This window comes from Ambystoma mexicanum, chromosome 5q (assembly GCF_040938575.1).
Source record: "Ambystoma mexicanum isolate Mex_15411 chromosome 5q, UKY_AmexF1_1, whole genome shotgun sequence".
NCBI lineage: Eukaryota > Metazoa > Chordata > Amphibia > Caudata > Ambystomatidae > Ambystoma > Ambystoma mexicanum.
Window position 1 is genome coordinate 80,925,756 of NC_090933.1, and position 19,829 is coordinate 80,945,584.

Consider the following 19,829-nt stretch of genomic DNA (forward strand, 5'->3'; position numbering starts at 1 on the left):
TAACTCTTTCATGTGCGGCCAACCCACCGATTACCCGGATAATGCCAACTGCATATCAAACCCTATGGGCAAAACAGCGCAGTAGAGACCTGCCTCCTTCAGCTGATTCATCAACTTCCTCCATAATTCTCGTATCACTGTAAAAACGATGGATGTCCCCCCAGCAACCATAGGACCCCACAAGAATTCAATACCTTGCCAGTACCCTGGTCCACCCCACCCCCCGCAATAACCCCTTGACTTCTCCTTCCGCGGAAGAGTCTTATCTGGCCATAGATTGTAACTGGGCAGCCAAAAAGTCCAATTTGAAATCGGGCAAATTCAATCCCCCACCTCCTCACATCAGTGTTGTAGCGTCTTCAAGGCCACGCTGCGCCCCCCTGTGTTCCACAAGAGTTTGCCTACTTTCTTGTCTCACATTTTAAATAATACTTTCTTAGCTGGTTTGCGAATATTCATGTAGTACAGTAGCCTGTGGAGCACCACCATCTTGCACAGCGCTACTCTTCCTTTCAAAGAAATGGATGTCTTCCAGAAATTTATGAAATCACCTATTCCTGACAACGCCCTTCCTGTGTTACACACAAATGTGCCTTCCACCTCATGCAATACCCCCAGATAGTCAACCGACTCCCCCTTCCCATTTGAAACCCCAACCGGGCAAGTTGCATGTCTGCCGCCTACACAACACTGCTAAAGGGAACAATACTGATTTGTCCCTGTTAACTGGAAAGTCTGGCAGCTTCCCAAAATTGTCTAGGACCTCTAATACAATCCGGACATTATCCAAATGGCTATTAGGGTACAATAGTATGTCGTCTTCATATGAAGATATGTTATGCAGCACCCCTCCTACCTGTATCCCCATTTCCCTGATGCATATCTGAAAATACCTAGCCAGAGGTTCCAATGAGAATAAAATGGGTGACAGACAACCCTGTTGCCTGCCTCTTTCTAATGCTCATCGTGAAGACAACCAGTCGCCAGTTTTGACCCGCGCCATATTGCCAGTGTATAACCATTTCAAGCAACCCTGCATTCGTGCTCCAAATCCAAATGCTTCCAACACTTTAAATAACCATGCCTACTCCTCACAGAGTCAAATGCCTTAATCACGTCTAATGGTGCAATAGCCAGTTCCTGTCCCAACTCTCGTACTTGATCCATGACATCATGCAGGTGCATGGTCATGTTTCGCCCCTCTATTAAAACACACTGATCCGGATGTACCAAACCTAGGACTACCGTAGCCAATCTAATTGCGAGCGTTTTTCCCAGGATTTCAGCATCAACATTTAAAAGTGAGATGGGTCTATACGATGTGCATTCCTTCGAGTCCCTGACCCCCTTACGTAAAACCAAAATGACTGCCTCCCACAGTTTCCGGTAGAGAACCAGTCTGGAACGCATTGTCATAGACCCTCTTAAATTGGGGCACCAAAGGATCTGCGAACTTCTGATAAAATTCCACTGGAAACCCATCCCCACCTGGTGCTTTATTCCGCTGCATGGATTTGATGGTGTGTAAGATCTCTTGCTCTTCAGTAGGCGCCTACAACTCTTCCCGGAGAACAGCTGCCAGTCAGGGAAATCTTACCAGGGCTACCAGATCCTCTGCCTCCTGCTCAGCATAGGACACACACTAGTGTACAAGCGTTCATAGTACAAGTGAAACACTTAATTGATTTTCTGTTAAACTACTATATCGCCATTCTGATCCCGAATCTGGGTAATTATCGATTTCGGGTGTTCTTGTTGCATGAGCCAAACTAACAGACGACCCACTTTATCTCCTTCCTGATGTACTTTGACAGTGATGGGAGCACCCTCAATTTTCTTATCGCTACTGGGGTAAAATGTCTACCTTTGAATTGTGATCAGCACAGGATAGGTGGGGGCAAGAGGGCAATGTAGCAACCAGAGATTCTGCAAACCCTGATTTCTTTGATCTGGATGGGCCCAAATGTGTCTGTGCCCCTGGTCCCCAAACCCTTAAGATAGCTCTGCACAGTGGTTCTTCTGGAACCAGGAAGAAACCACTTCACCCACTAGCAGATATTTGCATTACAAAAGGAGATGAAGGGGTAGGGAAGGGGAGAGATGCTGTTTGTCTGGAGTAAGGTGGGGTTGATTGACCTGTACCGCTAACAAACACACTTTCATCGCAGAATTGATGCCAAATGATGTAAGTCAAAAGGTGTGTTTGCATGGTGTTGGCAAAGTAGGATTCTTTTGGTTGCTTTGTCACTTTCTGCCCTCTAGTGACATTCAGGGTCTCCAGTATATGTGATTTAGGGGGATACTTCTGCTGTCTAAACACAGATTATGTAGGGCTCAGTAAATGCAAATTAGGGGGATAGTTCTGCCTGCTGTCTAAAGCATGTTGTGTTAGGCTGGAGTATGTGTGGTTTAGGGAAAATGTGTGCAGTCTAAGCCTGATCATTCAGAGTGAACCCTAATAACCTGTCAAGGTTGAGGTTCTTTTCAATCTTACAAATAATATAAAAGAGCATTCAATGTACAATAGTTGAGGCTGAAACTGCACAACAATTTTGGTTGCATGTATGCAACATGTGTTGATACTGTCTTTCTAGAGAGCCCGGTGTACTTCTTGCTGTATGGCCAAACTTTGGTTTGCAGGACCATAGCATACACCCATCTGCTAGGTTTGCATGTCATTAAGCAAGCTGTTTAATAATGTGTGTTGTGTAGTAGTGCTAAGCAATACCACACCTTCCTAAACCAAGGGCCTGCTGAAATGTAAACCATTGACAAAGCCCTAAGCCTACAGGCATGTAAAATATTAGCATCACATAAAAAATTGCATTGAGGCATTCAATTTTGGCTTAATAAAAGTATGCTGAAAGCATGCAATTTACACATTTTCACGAACAAAATGCAATTCTCTTAGAATAGTTATTGTCCGATCCTGGTAACTCAGTTTCAGGTCTTAGTCATTAGTTGGCAAGGATTGAAACATATAGAGCCGTGAGGCAGATTGTTAGGGAGAATTCTCATAAATGGCTGATTTCCCTTACCTAATGAGTCCCTCAGCAGCTTTGCTGGATTTCTAGGATTTCTTTTTTTCACCTGGTAAGAGTGTGAGCCTTTTTCCCACTCTTACATGCGTTTTGCTGTGTGTGTTTTCACTTTTTGTGTGATCTTGAGCACTGGAGCCTCACCTACTCCATGGCCTCATTTTTTCAAGTGTGTTACACAGCACCTTCAGTGCAGCGACACAGGGTTGTCTTTTAGACTTCCCGCTGACTCCATTTTTCTGGGGCGGACTACTGTCCCCCAGAAAAGGTAAAGTTGCCATTAACTTTACTTTAGTCACTTTAAACCACAGACCCAGTACACCCCATCTTACATGGAGTACTGGAAAGGGTTCATTCTTATCCCTTTTTGTCTGTGTCTCTTGGAGCCTTGTTTTGCTCCCTTTAGATCAAGACTTGGCTGGTAGCAGTGGTAACTACCCGAACATTTCTACTGCGGTTATTTTATATAACCATGGTATTGTTTTAGGCTATTATATAGCCTCGAACATAAACCTGCTTGACCAAATACATTTTATTTTGGCTCTGGCTGGGTTTATTCGCCATTTCTTTTTGTTAAAGTCTTCCTCGTGTTTTTCTCTGCATGCCAAACCGGGGATGATTCCTTGGTTCGCTGTCTTTTCGCGGGCTTCTGCACAGAAGCCCTCCTTAAGGCGCCTGAAAGTCTAGGTAGGCAGGATGTGAGGGAGGGGTCTTCAGACCCCTGCCATGGGTTCCCTTGGTAACCCAGGTCGCACTCCTGTTCGATTGGCTGAGGGGACTGTCCTTGCCAGGAAAGCCACCCTGCTGTGTGATTGACAGCCATGCTGTATGAATGGGGGGAAAACTGCATAAAAAGCAGGTCTCTGGGACTGGAAAGGCAGAGTTGCTACTGGAATGAAAGAACCTATGAGGAGATGATAGAAGAGGACCCCTACAATGACTGAACCGCCCAGTGAAGCCCTGCTGCAGGTTCCGAATCTTCAGAATCCAACGTCAGAGAAGATCCTCCAGGAAACTTCTTCCCTTGAGCTGGTGGGACCAACCAGTTCACCCAAACTGCAAGCCAGGACCCCTCCTCTGGTCGAATTCGCTGTACAGCGCTACAGTGGGCCGGATAGCCAGGAAGGTCGGACCCTGCTTGGGTTTTAAGGAGCGCACCTTTTATTTGTTGTTTTGCTCTGCTGCTGGTTTCTTCCCTGGGTGGCGCAGGACCCTCCAGCTTCCTACTTCGCGTCAGTCCGACAGTCACTTCAGGAACCGTGAGCCTGGAGAACAGCCAGGAACGTCCGCCTCAGCTCCCTCTCCGTTTTAAGGTACTGTGCAAATCCGGTTGTCCGTTTCGTTCAACCGCGGTGAAAATGTTTGAAATCTTTCTCCAATCCGAGGGCTTGTCCTTCTCTTCTCTTTGAAATAACTTTTCTATCAACCAACCTCGTCCGGAATCTGTGCCACAAACTTTACCGCGAACTACCCTGAACTGTGTGATCTTGAGCAAAAGACTTTTGACCCTTTGACTTTGGCACTAAGCCTTTTCTACCTGATTCTATCAATGTAGTTTCTCTTGTTCAATTGCCCCGAGTACTTACCTGTTGGTGTGATTTAATTTCTATTAACTTTGTCTTTCCCTCCCTTTGAAATTGCTGGAGTGCCATTTTGCTTCCACATTTTGTGAGCTTAACTTGTCTGGAATTTAAGGGAAGTGGGGTGGTGTATCTATAATTGTGATGTTTAGACTGCTTATAATAGTGAAATGTTATACAACTGTTGAGTAAATAAATATATATTCTTTTACTTAGAAACCTTGAGTTAGTGTTTGCCTGGATCATAGTAATTGCTGTCCTTTGTGTAACTGTTTGATACTCTCGCTTACTCTTGAGATAAGTCTGGCTGCTCCGCTACTGCTACCACTATAACTGTGTAGTACTGTCACTTGTAGTCTTAATTGTGTGTGGTGTTCCCAAAGGGTACTGCATATAATTCTGCCTAACACAGATACAAGAAGTGATCCTAGCTTAGTGTGTCAAGAAAATCTAACGAGAAGAATGTTTAACTAAGTGTTGACTGCTTCATGCAACGTTGGAATTTAGTTCAAATTCTGAACTGAAAGCTTATTAAATACTAACAATGAACAAATGAATCTTCGCAATCAACGTGAACACTAAGTGAGAAATGTTAGATTGGCTATGATTTAAGACAATTCAGTCACACGCCTACTGACTGCGTATAAGGGCAAGGACATGGGAGTATGGGCCTATGGTGATGAATTATGTGGTACAGGCAATTATGGGGGAGACAATCTGAAGAGAATGAATTTCTCTCTCACCTACCGAGGGTGCCTGTTTTGACTGCAGCGTACACAACACATCTTGAGACAGGGCAGGCTTTGGTATCTGAGACTCTGCATCTTAAACCTATTCTCTTACGGCATTCTCTGTGGTGATCAGAAGAGCGTCTCACTCAATTTCTATTGAGGCATACATTTCTCATGGATAACTATGAGAAGATTGAATGGCTGTCATATATTAAAAAGACCCTTGTATCCGTGGGTATGGGCTCTCATTTCAATACTCCACCATGCACGGTAAGGGTCTATCCCAGTACTCAAGAAAAAGCTGCTGGAGTTCTGGACTAGCAATAGAGAGGATCTTTGTCTTCAAACTTCAACGAAACAACAGTATCTCCCACGTTCACTATCTAACGGGATGGCCTCATACCTTGCTTTGTTACAAACCCCTATCATAGGCCCTTATTTATTTTATTTATTTTTACATTTATAAAGTGCACAAAACCCTTGGGCATCACGGCACTGTTACTACCAATTACACTCAAAGTGGTAGAAAGTCAGGTACTTATAGCTAGGGTGGTAGCCAGTAAAAGTCCAGGTGAAAAGCACCTTTCTGAAGGTCCAGTAGGAGGGTTCTTCTCTTAAGTGAGACAGGAGGGCATTCTAGTGGTTAGCTGCCAAAAGTGGGAAACTTGCACCTCCACTCTTTGCCCTTTTATATTTGGGTGGGATCAGTCTGCGGGTGTAAGCCTTTCTGACGGGTCTGGTGGATTGGGCTTTTTGGAATCTTTGTACAAGGTAAGGTGGGGCAGAGTTGGATATGCATTTGTAGGTGATAGACAATGTTTTAAATATAATTCTTTCCTTGACTGGCAGCCAGTGGATATTCCTTCTAGCCTCAGTTATGTGCTCTCTTTTGGGGATGTTAAGAGCCGCATGTATGAGATTGTTTTATATCACTTGGGGCTTGTGGATGTTGCGTGCCGGAGCCCCCATAATGACCCTGGCAATCATGAGGCAGCTATTTGGGGTAAGGAATTGTCTGGTTGCAGTAATCGGCTTCGATGTGTAGAGCGAGGTACACTCCTAGTGTTTTCACTGAAGTTGAGACAGGTATTTGCAATCAGTCAATGCTGAACTTGGTATATTGGGGATTTTAGATTTTCGATTACTGATGAGGGCCCAACTAGTAAGACTTCTGTCTTCTCATGAGACAGAGACCGTTGGAAGCTATCCGGGCTTCGATTGTAAGGTAGATTCTGTTTAGGGCGTGAGAGTCTTTGGTGTGGTTGCCTGTGAGTGGTAGGAGAATTTGAGTGTCATTGGCATAGTTTGTATAGGATATACAGATGAGTCCAGGAGGTCGCAGAGGGGCTTGGTGAAAATGTTGTATAGTGTTGGGGACACACAGGATCCTTGAGGCACCCCGCAAGATATGGGGGATGGTGGGGCACAGGCAACGTCAGAGAAAACTCTGATAGATCTGCCAGCCAGAAAGGTGGCGATCCAGGATGTGGCTTCAGGAGAGAGGTTGGCAGCTAAAGTGAGGTGATGGTAGAGCGTTTTGTGGTTGAAGGAGGTCGATCGGTACAATAGGAGGAGGAGGACGGGCTTGCCTTCATCCGTAATTTCGTCAAGTTGATTTTTGAGGTCTAATAGAGCTTATTCTGTTTCGTAACCTGGTCGGAATCCTGATTGGCATAGACCTAGGATGTTGTTGCTCTCCAGAAAAGAGATTGTTTAATGAGGATTAACTCCTGTGGGGAGGTGATTGTGTTGAGGAGGGTCTGTTGGATGTGTGCACAGCAGGTTTCGTCTTTAGTGATGGCTGGGGGAGGGAGTGCAGGGGATTCTAGCTCTTTGAGGATGGAAATAATGATTGCTGATTTGTATGTCTTGGCAGCCGATTTTAATAGAGCTTTGTGGGCTTCAGAAGGGGATTTTTTCCAGGTTGTTTCTGCCTAGTGCTTCTTGGCTCTCAGTTCTTGAAGATCACTAGAGAACTATGAATTGATGTGGGTCAGTGCTTTGGCTTTGCAGATAGCTAGTGGGGCGACAATGTCTACAGCTGTTGCTAGAGTTTTTGAGTAGAGGTCATCCAGTACTTCCGGGTCGTTGGCCAAATGGAGGATGTGGTTAGGTTGGAGGTCAGTGAGGAGTGGTCCCGTGTTTTGTCCACGGGCTGATGGATGGAGAATGCCACAATATGGGTCAGACCAGGGGTATGGGGAGCTAGCACCGATGTCTAGCTCGCAGTTTAGGTCCGATAGATGTGTGTGGGGGCATTGACGCGGTGAGTGAAGCCAAGGGCACTTACAGAGTTAGCTAGGGATGTGGCATTGTGGTCGGAGAGGTCATTTAAGCCCTGGTTCAGGTCACCCTGGAGGAGGATTTTGGAGGAGGGCTTGAGGTTGGCATTAAGAATGTGTAATAGGTCTTCCTCGAATGTGTTAGTTGGTCCAGGCGGTCTGTCGATAATATTGAGAAGGATAGTGTAGGTGTGGGAGATGGTGAATTTAGCAGATAGGAGGTCACAGTTATCTTCCATTTTGGACGTGTATAAGGGCAACACCCCCTCCATTGGAGTCCTGTCTATCTGTTCTCAGGATGGTGAATACAGGGGTGTTGGGGGGTGGCGAATGGCAGGGTTGGGCCATAGGTTGCATGTAGCCAAGATTCGGTGATGGCTAGAATGTCAAGATTCAGGGTGGTGAGGTGATGGATGTCAAGTCTGTGGGCAAGGAGAGATCTCACATTGATAAGCACGCCCTTGGTATGGGGAGGAGCGTTTTGGACAAGTCTATGGATGGTTCCGTGATGGGTGGTGCTGGGTACAAGGGTATGTAGGAGCCTGCTGTTGGAACAGAGCATTTTTGGGGATGAGTGGGTGGTTAACAAGCCTGGAGTTTCTGCCAGGATATGGATGGGCAAAGCAACTTCTGATTTGGCGGGTTCTGCTGCTGAGTCGCTTTTTTCTTTCCTTTGTGGTGATGGGGCAGTGGGTAGGAAAGTGGGGGAGGGCCTGCCGTTGAAGCAGAGCTCTCGTGGTGATGTGCGTCTGTGGTTAGTGAGCCTGGAGTTTCCGTAGGCACATGATTGGGCATAGAAGCTGCTGATGGGGCGGGTTCTGCTGATGAGGTGCTTATTTCTTCCCTCTGTGGTAACAGGTAATGGGTAGCAATACAGGTGAAGGACATGATGGTGGGTCCTGAACTAAAGACACGCACCAGATCTAATGCTGCTTGTTTCAAGGCAGCAACAAGCAGATGGGCTACTTGGGCCCTCAGTTAGTTCAACTTGCTTTTGTGGTGATGCTAAAACTCTGGCTCACTTGGTGATTTTCTGTCCCCTTTATAAATACCTACAGGAATTGTTTTTGTACGATTTATTCAAGGGCTTTGGGCTCCAGCAGTGGAGACCTGTCTTTTTTTTGCTACTAGGAGATGTAACCAGCACGTTTAAGTTTGCCTGTTTCTTATATCACGTTCGGAAGAGAAGAACCTTTAAGAATTAACTACATGATAATGTCATGTGACAACTCTAATGTGCCTCTGGATATTTTACTGTGTTAAAGGTGCACATGGTTTTAATAATACAATCTTATGATGATGTGTATGAACTGTCCTTTCACTAATTGTACACTCACAAAAGAATACATTGAGGGAGACCTGCCTGGTCTCCCATGTTTTTCTGCCAAATTCCCCTCCTATCCACACCTTCCAAGCACCCCAAGCTGAGGGCCAGCAGCAGTGACTGGAAGGTCATTTGTAAATGCAGGTTCCTCTAGTCACTGTCATCTGATGTCCTCGCCTTCTCAGGTGTGGATCCATAGGGGTCCCAGGCAGGAATCTGAGAGCAGGGGGTCCTGAGGGCTTACAACTCTGATGGTCCCAACAGGTCAGGTGAATAAGGCACCAGAGACAGTCCTTCTCTGGTCGCTGAAGATAGCAGGATTTGGCAAAAACCAGCAGAATATATTATGGAAGATTTGCAGGTCTGGCAATGTTTCAGCAGGATTGATCTTGGGTGTTTTTTCTTTGGGGCTTTTTCAGAGGTTCAACAAGGTATCTGTACAGACATTTCAGTTAAATATGAAACTTGAACGCTGAGTGCCAAGTCAGCCCCTAAACACAGGGGTTGCAGCCAGTCAAACTTAGCCGCCCCTACAATCTCAAAGGTTGCCACAATCAATCCTTCCTTGGCATCTTTGCAGAATTGTTCTCCAGATGTGGATTTGCCGTTAAATCCAGATAACAATTAAGCTTCTGGATATACTTCGTTCTGGTGCTGCGGCCCTTGGTCTATTCAGGAGGCAGAAGCTTTGATCATATATGGCAACATCCCCACATTTCACATCTTTAGGCTGTTGGACTTAGTAATGGATTTTACATAGGGGTTCCCGATTGGGACTCCACTACCTTGACAGCAGGCTGCAGGCCACACAAATAAATGAATATAAAAATAAAATGTCAGCAACCCTCAGTGGTTACACAACCCTTCGTACAAGGAGCAATGCACAGGGAAGAGGTGTTTCGCGTGCCAAAACCTTAAAAGGCTTCGGGCACATTTAGGATTTGTGTCCCTATCAAGGCCGTTGAAGAGGATTCATCACAAAAAAGTAAGCTAGATTAGCCAGTAAAGACCAATGTATAACTTCAGGGCCTCTTGCCCGAGGTGCAGTTTAGATTTTTCAAACACTCACAGGGCATCCAAAAGTCATGCTTGCGCTATTTTGCTACTTGTCACTTTTGTGATGCTTGTCAAGCAGGACAGGTATGGTGAATTGAGACGTCCAATCAAAGGAGAACAACTAAACTCACAAAAAAATAGGATTTTTTTCCTTGTGACACCGCCCTAAGTCCTGCAAGAGTGATGAAGAAAATGCCGAATGAGATTTTGTTGAGAAAACTTTTGTCTAAATGGAACCTGATGCTATATCAAGATTAACTGCAGAACAAGGTAGAAATTAATCTTTTATTTGTAAAAGTAAAGTAAAAAAAAATCTACACAGAACACTTAAGAACAAGATAAATGGAGCAGACTAAAACATGAAGGGAAAATACAAAAAAAGTGACATTGACTTGGTATTCTTCAGTTTTGTACCTTTTCCCATAAGTGCAGGGTACTTTGAAGTATCGTGGGTCACCTGTCTCACACCACGCCAGAGCCTGAAGGTAGGTTAACAGGTAAGTTTATTCTTAAGTAGTTACATGGGAGAGAATACTGGGACATCCACCCAGCCCAGTTCAGCAGGTCCAACTGTCAACCGTGGAACCTCGCTCACAGAACATTCATCAACACTCCACACAACATCACCAGCCAACCTCAAAGATGTAATTACAACACATCTCCCTCCCTTCATAACCCCAAAAAGGACAACATCCTTCCCGCACACACGTCTTGCACACCAACCACAACACCTCTCCCTCCCTGCAATCCATGGAGACCACAACTGTCCTGCCACCAAAGATGCCTCCCACATCTACCAACGACACTAAAAGAAAGAAAAATGCCCGAAACTCGCCCAACCCCGACTACAGCACTAGTACCGGAACCAGCAAGCCTTTATAAAAATAACAAAAATTTAAAAAGAAGAAGAACACCCTAACACCACGCGGAACCAAAACTGCAACACCAGATCCAGAGAAAAAATGGGAACAGGAACTGCTGCGCCGCAATTGGACCTGTAACAGAAATCTAAACAACAAAACTCAACACCAACTAGAAAACCTGCTGGTGTAGAACCAGTCTCTAAAAACCCGAGACAAATTAACTCTAAACACCCGCCAGGGCCCTCCCAGCCACTAAGAGCAACAACGGCACCACCGCGCCAGAACACAAATCACCTAGTGCCCCCAAAGCCCACCCGGCTACCCCAAATACAGACGACACCTCACTGCCGAACACCCTGCTTAGAAGGTAGGAGGAACGTACCCCAAATCCCCAACCGCACCACGGACTCCAATGCAGCAGCACCCAACTGCCACAACCTAGCAGGAAAACCTCACTGCACACCCTACAACCCCAATGCCTATGCCCCAGAGCCCACCAGACCACCCTGGAACGTATACACAGCAGCACTACCCTGCCACAACATAAGAGCAGCACCTCACTGCACCCTAGAACCCCAATGCCTATGCCCAGGGCCCCCCCGGCCACCCTGGAATATATACCTATACACCACCACCCTGCCACAATCTAACAGCAGCACCTCACTGCACACCCTCAGACCCAAAACCCATACCCCAGGGTCCACCCGGCCACCCTGGAATGTATATGCAGCGCCTCACTTCCACAACCTAGCAGCAGCACCTCAATGCCTTTACCAGATCAACCAGAGCCCACCCGGCCACTCTGAAAATCACCAGGCGAAAATCCCCTACAAACACACAAATAACGCCACAACACAAACAGATAGGACAGGTAAAAATCTCAACCCAAAACCTGGAATGTACAATACACACCCTGACCAATGTCACAGCGCAAATAGACAAGCGCCTATCCCTGCACCCTCATGTCCATGGAAAAAATAATAATATTAGTGCAGCCCCAATACACACGGCCACCTACCTCTGCAAAGAGAAAACAATATCACAGTGAAAGCGCACCAATAACTGTGAACCTGCCCCCTCGAGTCCACAACGAAACCCAATAGAAAGTCCTAAACAAACAGGCCTCCAGCATAAACACAACAACATCCCATGATCCTGAACAGGCTTTGACCACTAACATCGACCCAGGGCCCAACCCCAAGCATGACAGACAACCCCGAGACCACGACATATAAAGAACAACTTAGCAGGCCTCCCCAACACCTATCATAGTTAGTCCTCCATCTTCCTGAGAGCCTTCATGCACATGTATGCACCCCACAAGTCAGGATCCAGCTCCCTCAAGCTGTCTGCCACACTGTAGCACCTGTCGCAAAGGTTCTGCTGGTGAGCCCACCCCCTGGCGCACATGAAACACATGACCGCCTTCAAAGCCATGTTGAGAACACCGTCGCTCCACCTACTATGCTCCGGGACACCACCCGCGCACACCCCTTGCCAGGAAGGTTCCACAATGCAGGTCGACCAGTTCTGCTTGAAATCCGCCATACAAGTTGCCGTCCCAATGGCCCCTATGGCTGCTGCGTCTTGCTGCCCAACAGCCAGCCACATAGCTGCTCCACACTGTTCCAACACGGCACCTCTTCCCCGCCGCGAAAAGTCCTCTTTATGATCCTCACTGAGCGTGCCTTTTCTGTGGGATTCCACGTTCACGCCGCGTTCCAAGGGGATGTTGCGTCCCAGCTGGACACGCTGAAACACCGACCCCCCCATCCAGTGACGTCATCATTCTGCTTGCTGGCACCGAGCAGTCAACATGGCCGTCCAAACTCTGTCCGCCTCAGCCATGCCCCAGGTCCAGCTGTAGCTGTAGCTGTGCCGCCCGGCCCCCAGCCAATGCAACTAATCACTGGTACGTGCGTAAAAGTACCTCAACTAGGTATACGGACCCGCTCCGTACTCCGTGACACCTCGCGGCTCTCCAATCGCAGACACCAACCACCACCGGTGCCATGTCCTGGACCGCCCACACCGGACCGCTCCTCGCGAACTGGGGCCAACCAGCCACCAGTACCCAGGCTGCACCTCACGGCCCAAACAGGACTCACGACCACCACACATGGTCACCACGCCTGACAATGGGCCACCTCAGCCCCCAGGCAAACTCTGCGTCCACTAATGGACAATAACAGCGGCGCCTGCTGTTCGTCCTTGCCTGAACCACTATCATGTGATCCAACCAAATTTATCAGGGTCCCCTTCTTGGACCCTGGATCTCTGCTGCACCTGCACCGCCCGGCCTGCAGGATACGCCAAGCCAGCTACATCTGGCCGTCCGGGACTGGAAGCAGCTGGATGGATGTCATCCCTGGAAGGCAGTACTCTTCACCCACTGCCCCTTCGAGGGGCGACATCCAGCCAGCTGCTTCCAGTCCCGGATGGCTGCTGTGAGTGGTGTGACCGTGGGGAGTTGAAGATTGGAGGTGGCTGCAAGGGGTGTGGGGAGCCCGGTGTCTGGCGTCCTGTATAGTAAGTGAGCTGTGCTCTTTATTGTCCTTTGCTTCAGCTCTACCTGGGTACGACAGTAAGACACAAGACAGGACGCCAGACACTGGGCTCCCCACACCCCTTGAAACCCCTTCTCGATCTTCAAATCCCCACGGTCAAACCACTCACCAGCATTCCACTGGAACCCATGGTGACCTCACAGAGCGACGCGCACACGCGCCATTATGACACATCGTCCTCCCTTATACATAACAACAAAATGAATACAATGTTGACCTGCAATGCTTCACTCACCACGACAATAGGAGAGAATACTAGAACATCCACACAGCCCAGTTCAGCAGATCCAACTGTCGACCGTGGAACCTTGCTCTCAGAACATTCATCAACACTCCAAATGACATCACCAGCCAACCTCAAAGATCTAATTACAACATACTTTTCAAGGAGACCTTGGGCCTCATTACAACTCATCCGGTATGGAAACAACGGTAGCGGTAAACCCGCCGCCACCGTTGATTCCATACTAGGTGATCACGACTCCTGCAGGCAGAGGCATCAATCCCGCCAGGTCTGACCTGGTGGGTTTAACACCGCCCGCCTGCAGGCGGACAAGGAAACACCGGCACCATCACGAGATGGTGCCGGTGTTTCCATGATCCCCATTCCCATTGAGTCCTATGGGACTCATTGGGAAAGGGGATTTACACCATTCCGCCACCGGAATTCCCGGGTCACCGGGGTTGTAATGCCCCGGTAATTCCGGGAATCACGGAGGCGGAATGGTAATACGAGTCCGGCCGTAACCAGGCGGTTTTACCGCCTCGGTTACCGCCGGACTCGTAATGAGGCCCCATGACCTCAACATATTTTACACATTAAAGGTATTGATCAAGTTCCCAAACTCGTTCGGTAAAAACCTCATACATTAAAGGCTCACAATTCTTGTTCATACAAATAAACCAAACTTCGTGATCTGATGACAGGCAAGCCCTAATTTGTTTGAGCTTGGAGGATAACCTTCTCGGGTGATACAGATTATCAGAGCTAGGACTGTTCGAGAAGGAGCATTCTGTCACTGTGGAAATATATTTGAAATGTATTGATGGTTTACAATGCGTACATATGCAGTCAAAGCTGCTCCATGGCGTAAACCATTAGATATAGTGGCCAATCTTTAGAAATATATTTAATAGAGAAAGTGCTTCTATGGAGGAATACAGTTATGAATATTGGTGTTTGATCAATACGATTTGATGGGTGATAAATGTAAACATCTCTGTACACAATTAACTTAATCAAAGATAATAAAAAGTCAATGAAAGGGACATAATTATACCCCTGTGAATAGAGCCAGCCGATAAAACCTCCACGAAACTCTTTAAGAACATGTTTTGCTTAATTCAAATTATTCAGGCAGCAAATTACCTTATAGCCTCCTCCACAGAATTGCCAACTATGTTCGACGATGGGCCAGGCTGGGAGAGAGGAGTCAAACTGATCACCCATTTGACTGGTTTGTAGTGCTCACCACTGGAACTTAACAGGTAAAACAGCGTGGTCAGAAAAATAATCTGCAAAGTAAATCAACATTTAAAATAAAACCAATCAATGACAGTACACCTTATCACTCACACATGGAAAAGATTTGGGACATTTATAGGTGTGCAGCCCGACTCACCCCTTCTTTTTACACATACACCAGCTATGCTGCCCAACTGAAATGCATCAACTTCATGATTTTGATTTATCAGACAAAGGGATTGAATGGTGGTTGGCAGACATCCTTCCTCATTAGAATAGTTGAGTAATAGTGGAGTAATATCGGAAAATATGGTAAAAGACTGGAATAGGCACGTGGAATGGGGCTGTAAGAAGGCTGATAAAAGATGGACTGAATGTGAAGAGAAAGCAGCAAGAGAGGAGAAGTTGGTTGCTGTGGACGTGAAGTGATGCAGATTACAAGTCAGGAGAATAACAAGTGACATAAGAGTTGTGAAAACGCCATTTGCAAGAGCAGGCCATAGAGGGCCGAACCCCAGCCTGTTGCTTTTAGTATTAGAGTGATAGTTTTGGAGGCTATGGCAAACCACTGACACTACCCAAGGAAGGTGGGAAAAGCTACCAGAGCCAAGATGTGATACTTGCACTGAATGGTTACCCAGGATGGTGTGCAACTCAAGTCTCCAACAGCTGCTGTAAGATGAGAAAAGGTAGCAAGGTCACAAGTCCCAAAAGAAGGCAGCAAAGCAGACCAATTTATAGTCTGCAAAGCAGCACAGACAAAAGCTGAGTAAGTCAGGTGAGAGGGTAGCATTTGAGGGCCTCAGTGAATGCTGCACGAGACACATTCTTGACCACCCAACAGAATTTCTAAAAACACACCTTCAGCATAGAAGAGTAGGCAACACATTGCTGAGGAATCATAAGAACCCAAGGACTAGCTGGATGGAGAACCTTTGCCAGACCTTCGAGGATGCACCATCCAAAAACCATCCAAAAACAGCAAAAGACTGCTTCCAACAGATGGGTGATCATGGAAAATAAGACCAAACTTAAAATCCAGCTTTTTAGCATGACATCTCAAAGTGTCTAAAGTGTCTTGCATTCCAAAGAGAATTGAACTAAAAGTAAAACATCCTGGGATTTGTTGTACAAAATTGCAAAATACAGGTCATAGAAGTAAGCAAACTTGAAAGAAGTATGAAACAATGTATCATGGAAACTGGCCCCAAATTATAAACGTTTAGTTGAGACTAATCTCCACAGCTGTTTTACAAAGAAAAAACGGGAGTGGGTCAAAGAATGCACAAAAGAATATCTGGAGGGGACATTTATAATATGCTGGTTGAGGCCCTAAACCCAATATGCAACTGCGCATCATGTGGCCACCTTACAAGCCAATCGACAAAGGGAGGATTTCCACTATTTGCCATTAAAGGAAAGGAGTTCCAAACAGACATTCCTGCAAGACTTCCTTCAGAAGTCGCTTGACTGCACTGCATCTGGTTTGCTTTCTCTGGCAACAAACTCATTGATAAAAACAGAGATGTCCGAAATCCCCATTGTGCGCTACAAAATGGCACAACTAATCTGTGTGCAACTTTCAACACGGACATGATCGTGAGTGATAGACAAGAAATATCATTTTTTCTTCTCCTCAGATGTCATTCAATATATTAATTTTTTACCAGGCCGTTCGACCAGCCATCTAGGGCAGAGAGTCTGGCTAACCTCCAATAGTCCTTCAGGTCTGCAGTATTTAAAACCGCTTGTTTGTGTTCCTCCACATGTTCCAAAAAAGAGGAGATTGAAATGAGCATTTCTGTCATACTTCACATGTCCTTCAGAAATTGCCTTTTTTTTTTTTTAGATTAGAGACTGCGGGTGGACAAAAACTTTCCAAAACCTTTACATAGGGTTTATAACCCAAATTAGGCGTCCCAGATGCAAAAACGCACCTGGGACCCGCACTTTCACTGATAGGATCATGTGTATAAGAAGCAGAAGTTATTTTGTTTAAGTTTGTTTTTTTAAATTGCAAAGTTTTGTAGTCCGTGAATGAGAGAAGGAAGGTCAGCCATCTGACAACACATTCCATAGCATGGTATGCAGTGTTAATAACGAAAAATAAATAACAAACATTTCTGACACCAAACACTTAGGTTGCAGATAATCAACAAATATTACAATGGGGCCTTTTCACCTACCTAACCCCATTTCCAGCCTACGCATATTTGTAACTGCTTGACGCAGGGCTTTCAGTAACCTATTTTTCAAGCACTAGCTTGAAAAATATCAGTGGTTTAATCTGTGCTGCTGAGGGAAAGTATCCATGTTTAGACCACATAAGGAGAGAGGCATGTGTTAATTACTAATTGCGTGAAAAAGAAATTCATACTGAGGAGGTTTGGGAAAAGTGGCTTTGCGCTTTTAAATTTTAAAGACTATATCTAATGATTTTGCAGGAGATAGGAGGTAAAGAAACAAAACAGTACTAAACCAACTTAAAAATTATAGAGTGCAACAATGGAGATACAGAAATGCTCGGGGTGTACAGTAACAACGGTGGAGATAATCCCACATGCATTCGTAGCCTCCACTCTCGAACGACCGACCCTTTCCAATTTGCCAACTTCGGCCTATAAAATTCTAAATCAGTGAAACATATTGCTGCAATTGTGGCTTGATAGAGCGAGTTGGGTACTTTTCACAAAATACAAATGGGGGAAGCCATATAGCAACCAGTTTGGATAGGTTTCCCTGAATCACCGGCCCCACTTTTCACGCAGCCGCCACCTCCCAGACCTTATACCACCAGGCATTTATCTGCCGCCCCTCTTTAGTTTACCAATACTCGGCCAGGACTATACTGGCTCCAAACAGCATCTGGGAGATCACTGCCGCCCTGGGGCCTCATGGGGTAGATCGATTCCCTTGGTTTGCCCAGGAGGAGTGTATCCGGCTCCAGCAGGAGAGCTGTGTCTGTTATTTCCCCAATAAGTGCCACTACCTCCCACCAAAAGACATGTAACCTCTCACACGGCCACCACAGGTGAAAGTAGTCTCCCCTGCCCCCTTTGGCCACACCCCCTCCAACAAAGCAGAGACACACAGGCGATGGGTGGGGTACAGCACCTTGTAAGCATTTGCTTTATATTGTGACATCTTGATACAGATGCTGTTCTCTGCCATATCCGCCCCAGGTCTCCTTGGATATTGGACATCCCAAGTCCCAATCCCAATGTTTCATGTATGCAAATTGAGAGTCCGGGTCGGCCCCATCTAGTAATTCAGATTTTCAACACATTCGTTACTAAAAGTCATAATTCTATTAAAGACACAGAGGCGAAGGATTATGCTTTCTCCAAACTTTACTGTTCAGCAGCAAAGAAAACCCAAACATGAAATAACAATACAAAACTAATAAAAACTACAATAACCATGAAGTTTTTGAGTTTTGTAGTCCATGTCCATTGGTCCTCAAACTGACCATGTGATTTTAATAACCAATCAAAAACCAAGTCCTCAAATAAAACCTCTTGTCCTCTTTCTATTCCTCCTCTTTCTTTGACCCTGCGAGGTTGTGTTCAGTACTTCTTTGAAATTCCCTCTGCATCCTAACTCAGATCCCGGATTGCTTGTTGTCCGTCATCCCTCCTATAGAAACATAAATTAGAAAGGTGACTATAGACCGAAGAAAAACCGGGTGGGACAATCGTATACATAGGTCCAACAAAATTATATCTTCAATGAACCAATACAAATGTTTTCTCATAAGCAGTATGCATAACACATAAAACATGATGTATCACTTTCTACATTCATACGATTGATAGGGTGGGATAATCCTTCGCCTCCGTGTCTTTAATAGAATTATGACTTTCAGTAACGAATGTGTTGAAAATCTGAATTCTATGTCAAGACCGGAGGCTCGGATTACGCTTGTTCAAAGCTTACTTACCACTACCGATGTCGCACTTTCCATGGGCTTAAAATAAAAAGTCTTAAAAGTCGATTAATTCGACCAATCTGCCGCCCTCATAATATCCTCTACTCTGGCTCCTATATTATATGCTTTAGTAGCCATCGCTCCTCTAGAGGAGTGGGCGCCATATTTCTCAGCATCTATGCCCGCTTGTACCATCACCCATCTAAGCCATCTAGCTATAGTGGCCGGTGTAATCGCTTTATAAGGTCTACAAATTGCTATCAACAGTTGTGACTCTCCCGGGGGCCTAACCTCCCTCGTCATATGCCGCTAAGCATCTGACTGGACATAATTTTGGTTGAGTTGGGAAAGACTCATAGGAAATAGATCTCAAACCTGTTTTGGTTCTCTTTGTTATATGAAAAGTCACTCCATTCGGACCTATACTCTTCCTGTTAACCTCCAGAGCCCTAACATCAGAGGATCTTTTGAATGCTAAAAGACATAAGAGCACAGATAATTTGCCCGACATCGCTTTCTGCGACAACACTTGATTATCCGGCCAAGATAAAAATAGTTTCAAGACTTTATCTGCATCCCACAACTGATTATACTTAACACTAGGGGGTTTTAACATCCTTACTCCCTTTAACAGTCCACCAATCGCTACGCCCTCTACTCTAGGGAACCCCGCAGATATCGAGGACCTGGCTGTGTTGATAGTCCTGTAAGCCTTCCCCTGTGCTGCCATCTGAGCTAAAAAATTAGCCATGTGAACTACATCCGCTCTGTTGGGATGAATATTCCTTTCCAAACACCAGCTATTCCATCTATCCTATGCTAATCTAAAAGCCTTGTGAGTCCCTGGGGCCCAGGATTCGTTAATGATGTTCTCAGCCTCATTCGATAGTCCTGGCCTAGCCCAAGCTCTCCTGAAATCACCCACGCTATTAGTCTGAGTCCCCCTGATCTCACTAGTGGATGACTGCGATCTCTGGGATCTCGAATAATAAATT

The 19,829-nt window shown here is 45.9% G+C and overlaps 1 protein-coding gene across 4 annotated transcripts in view; it reads right to left on the reverse strand.

Moving 5' to 3' along the window:
- The window catches only part of TMEM245 (transmembrane protein 245), a 956,632-nt gene that overhangs the window by 199,360 nt on the left and 737,443 nt on the right, over positions 1-19,829 (reverse strand). For all 4 annotated transcript variants that reach the window (XM_069620553.1, XM_069620551.1, XM_069620552.1 and 1 more), the window contains one exon: positions 14,811-14,956. In XM_069620553.1, coding sequence (XP_069476654.1) covers positions 14,811-14,956 — 146 coding nt within the window. The remainder of the gene's footprint in view (positions 1-14,810; positions 14,957-19,829) is intronic.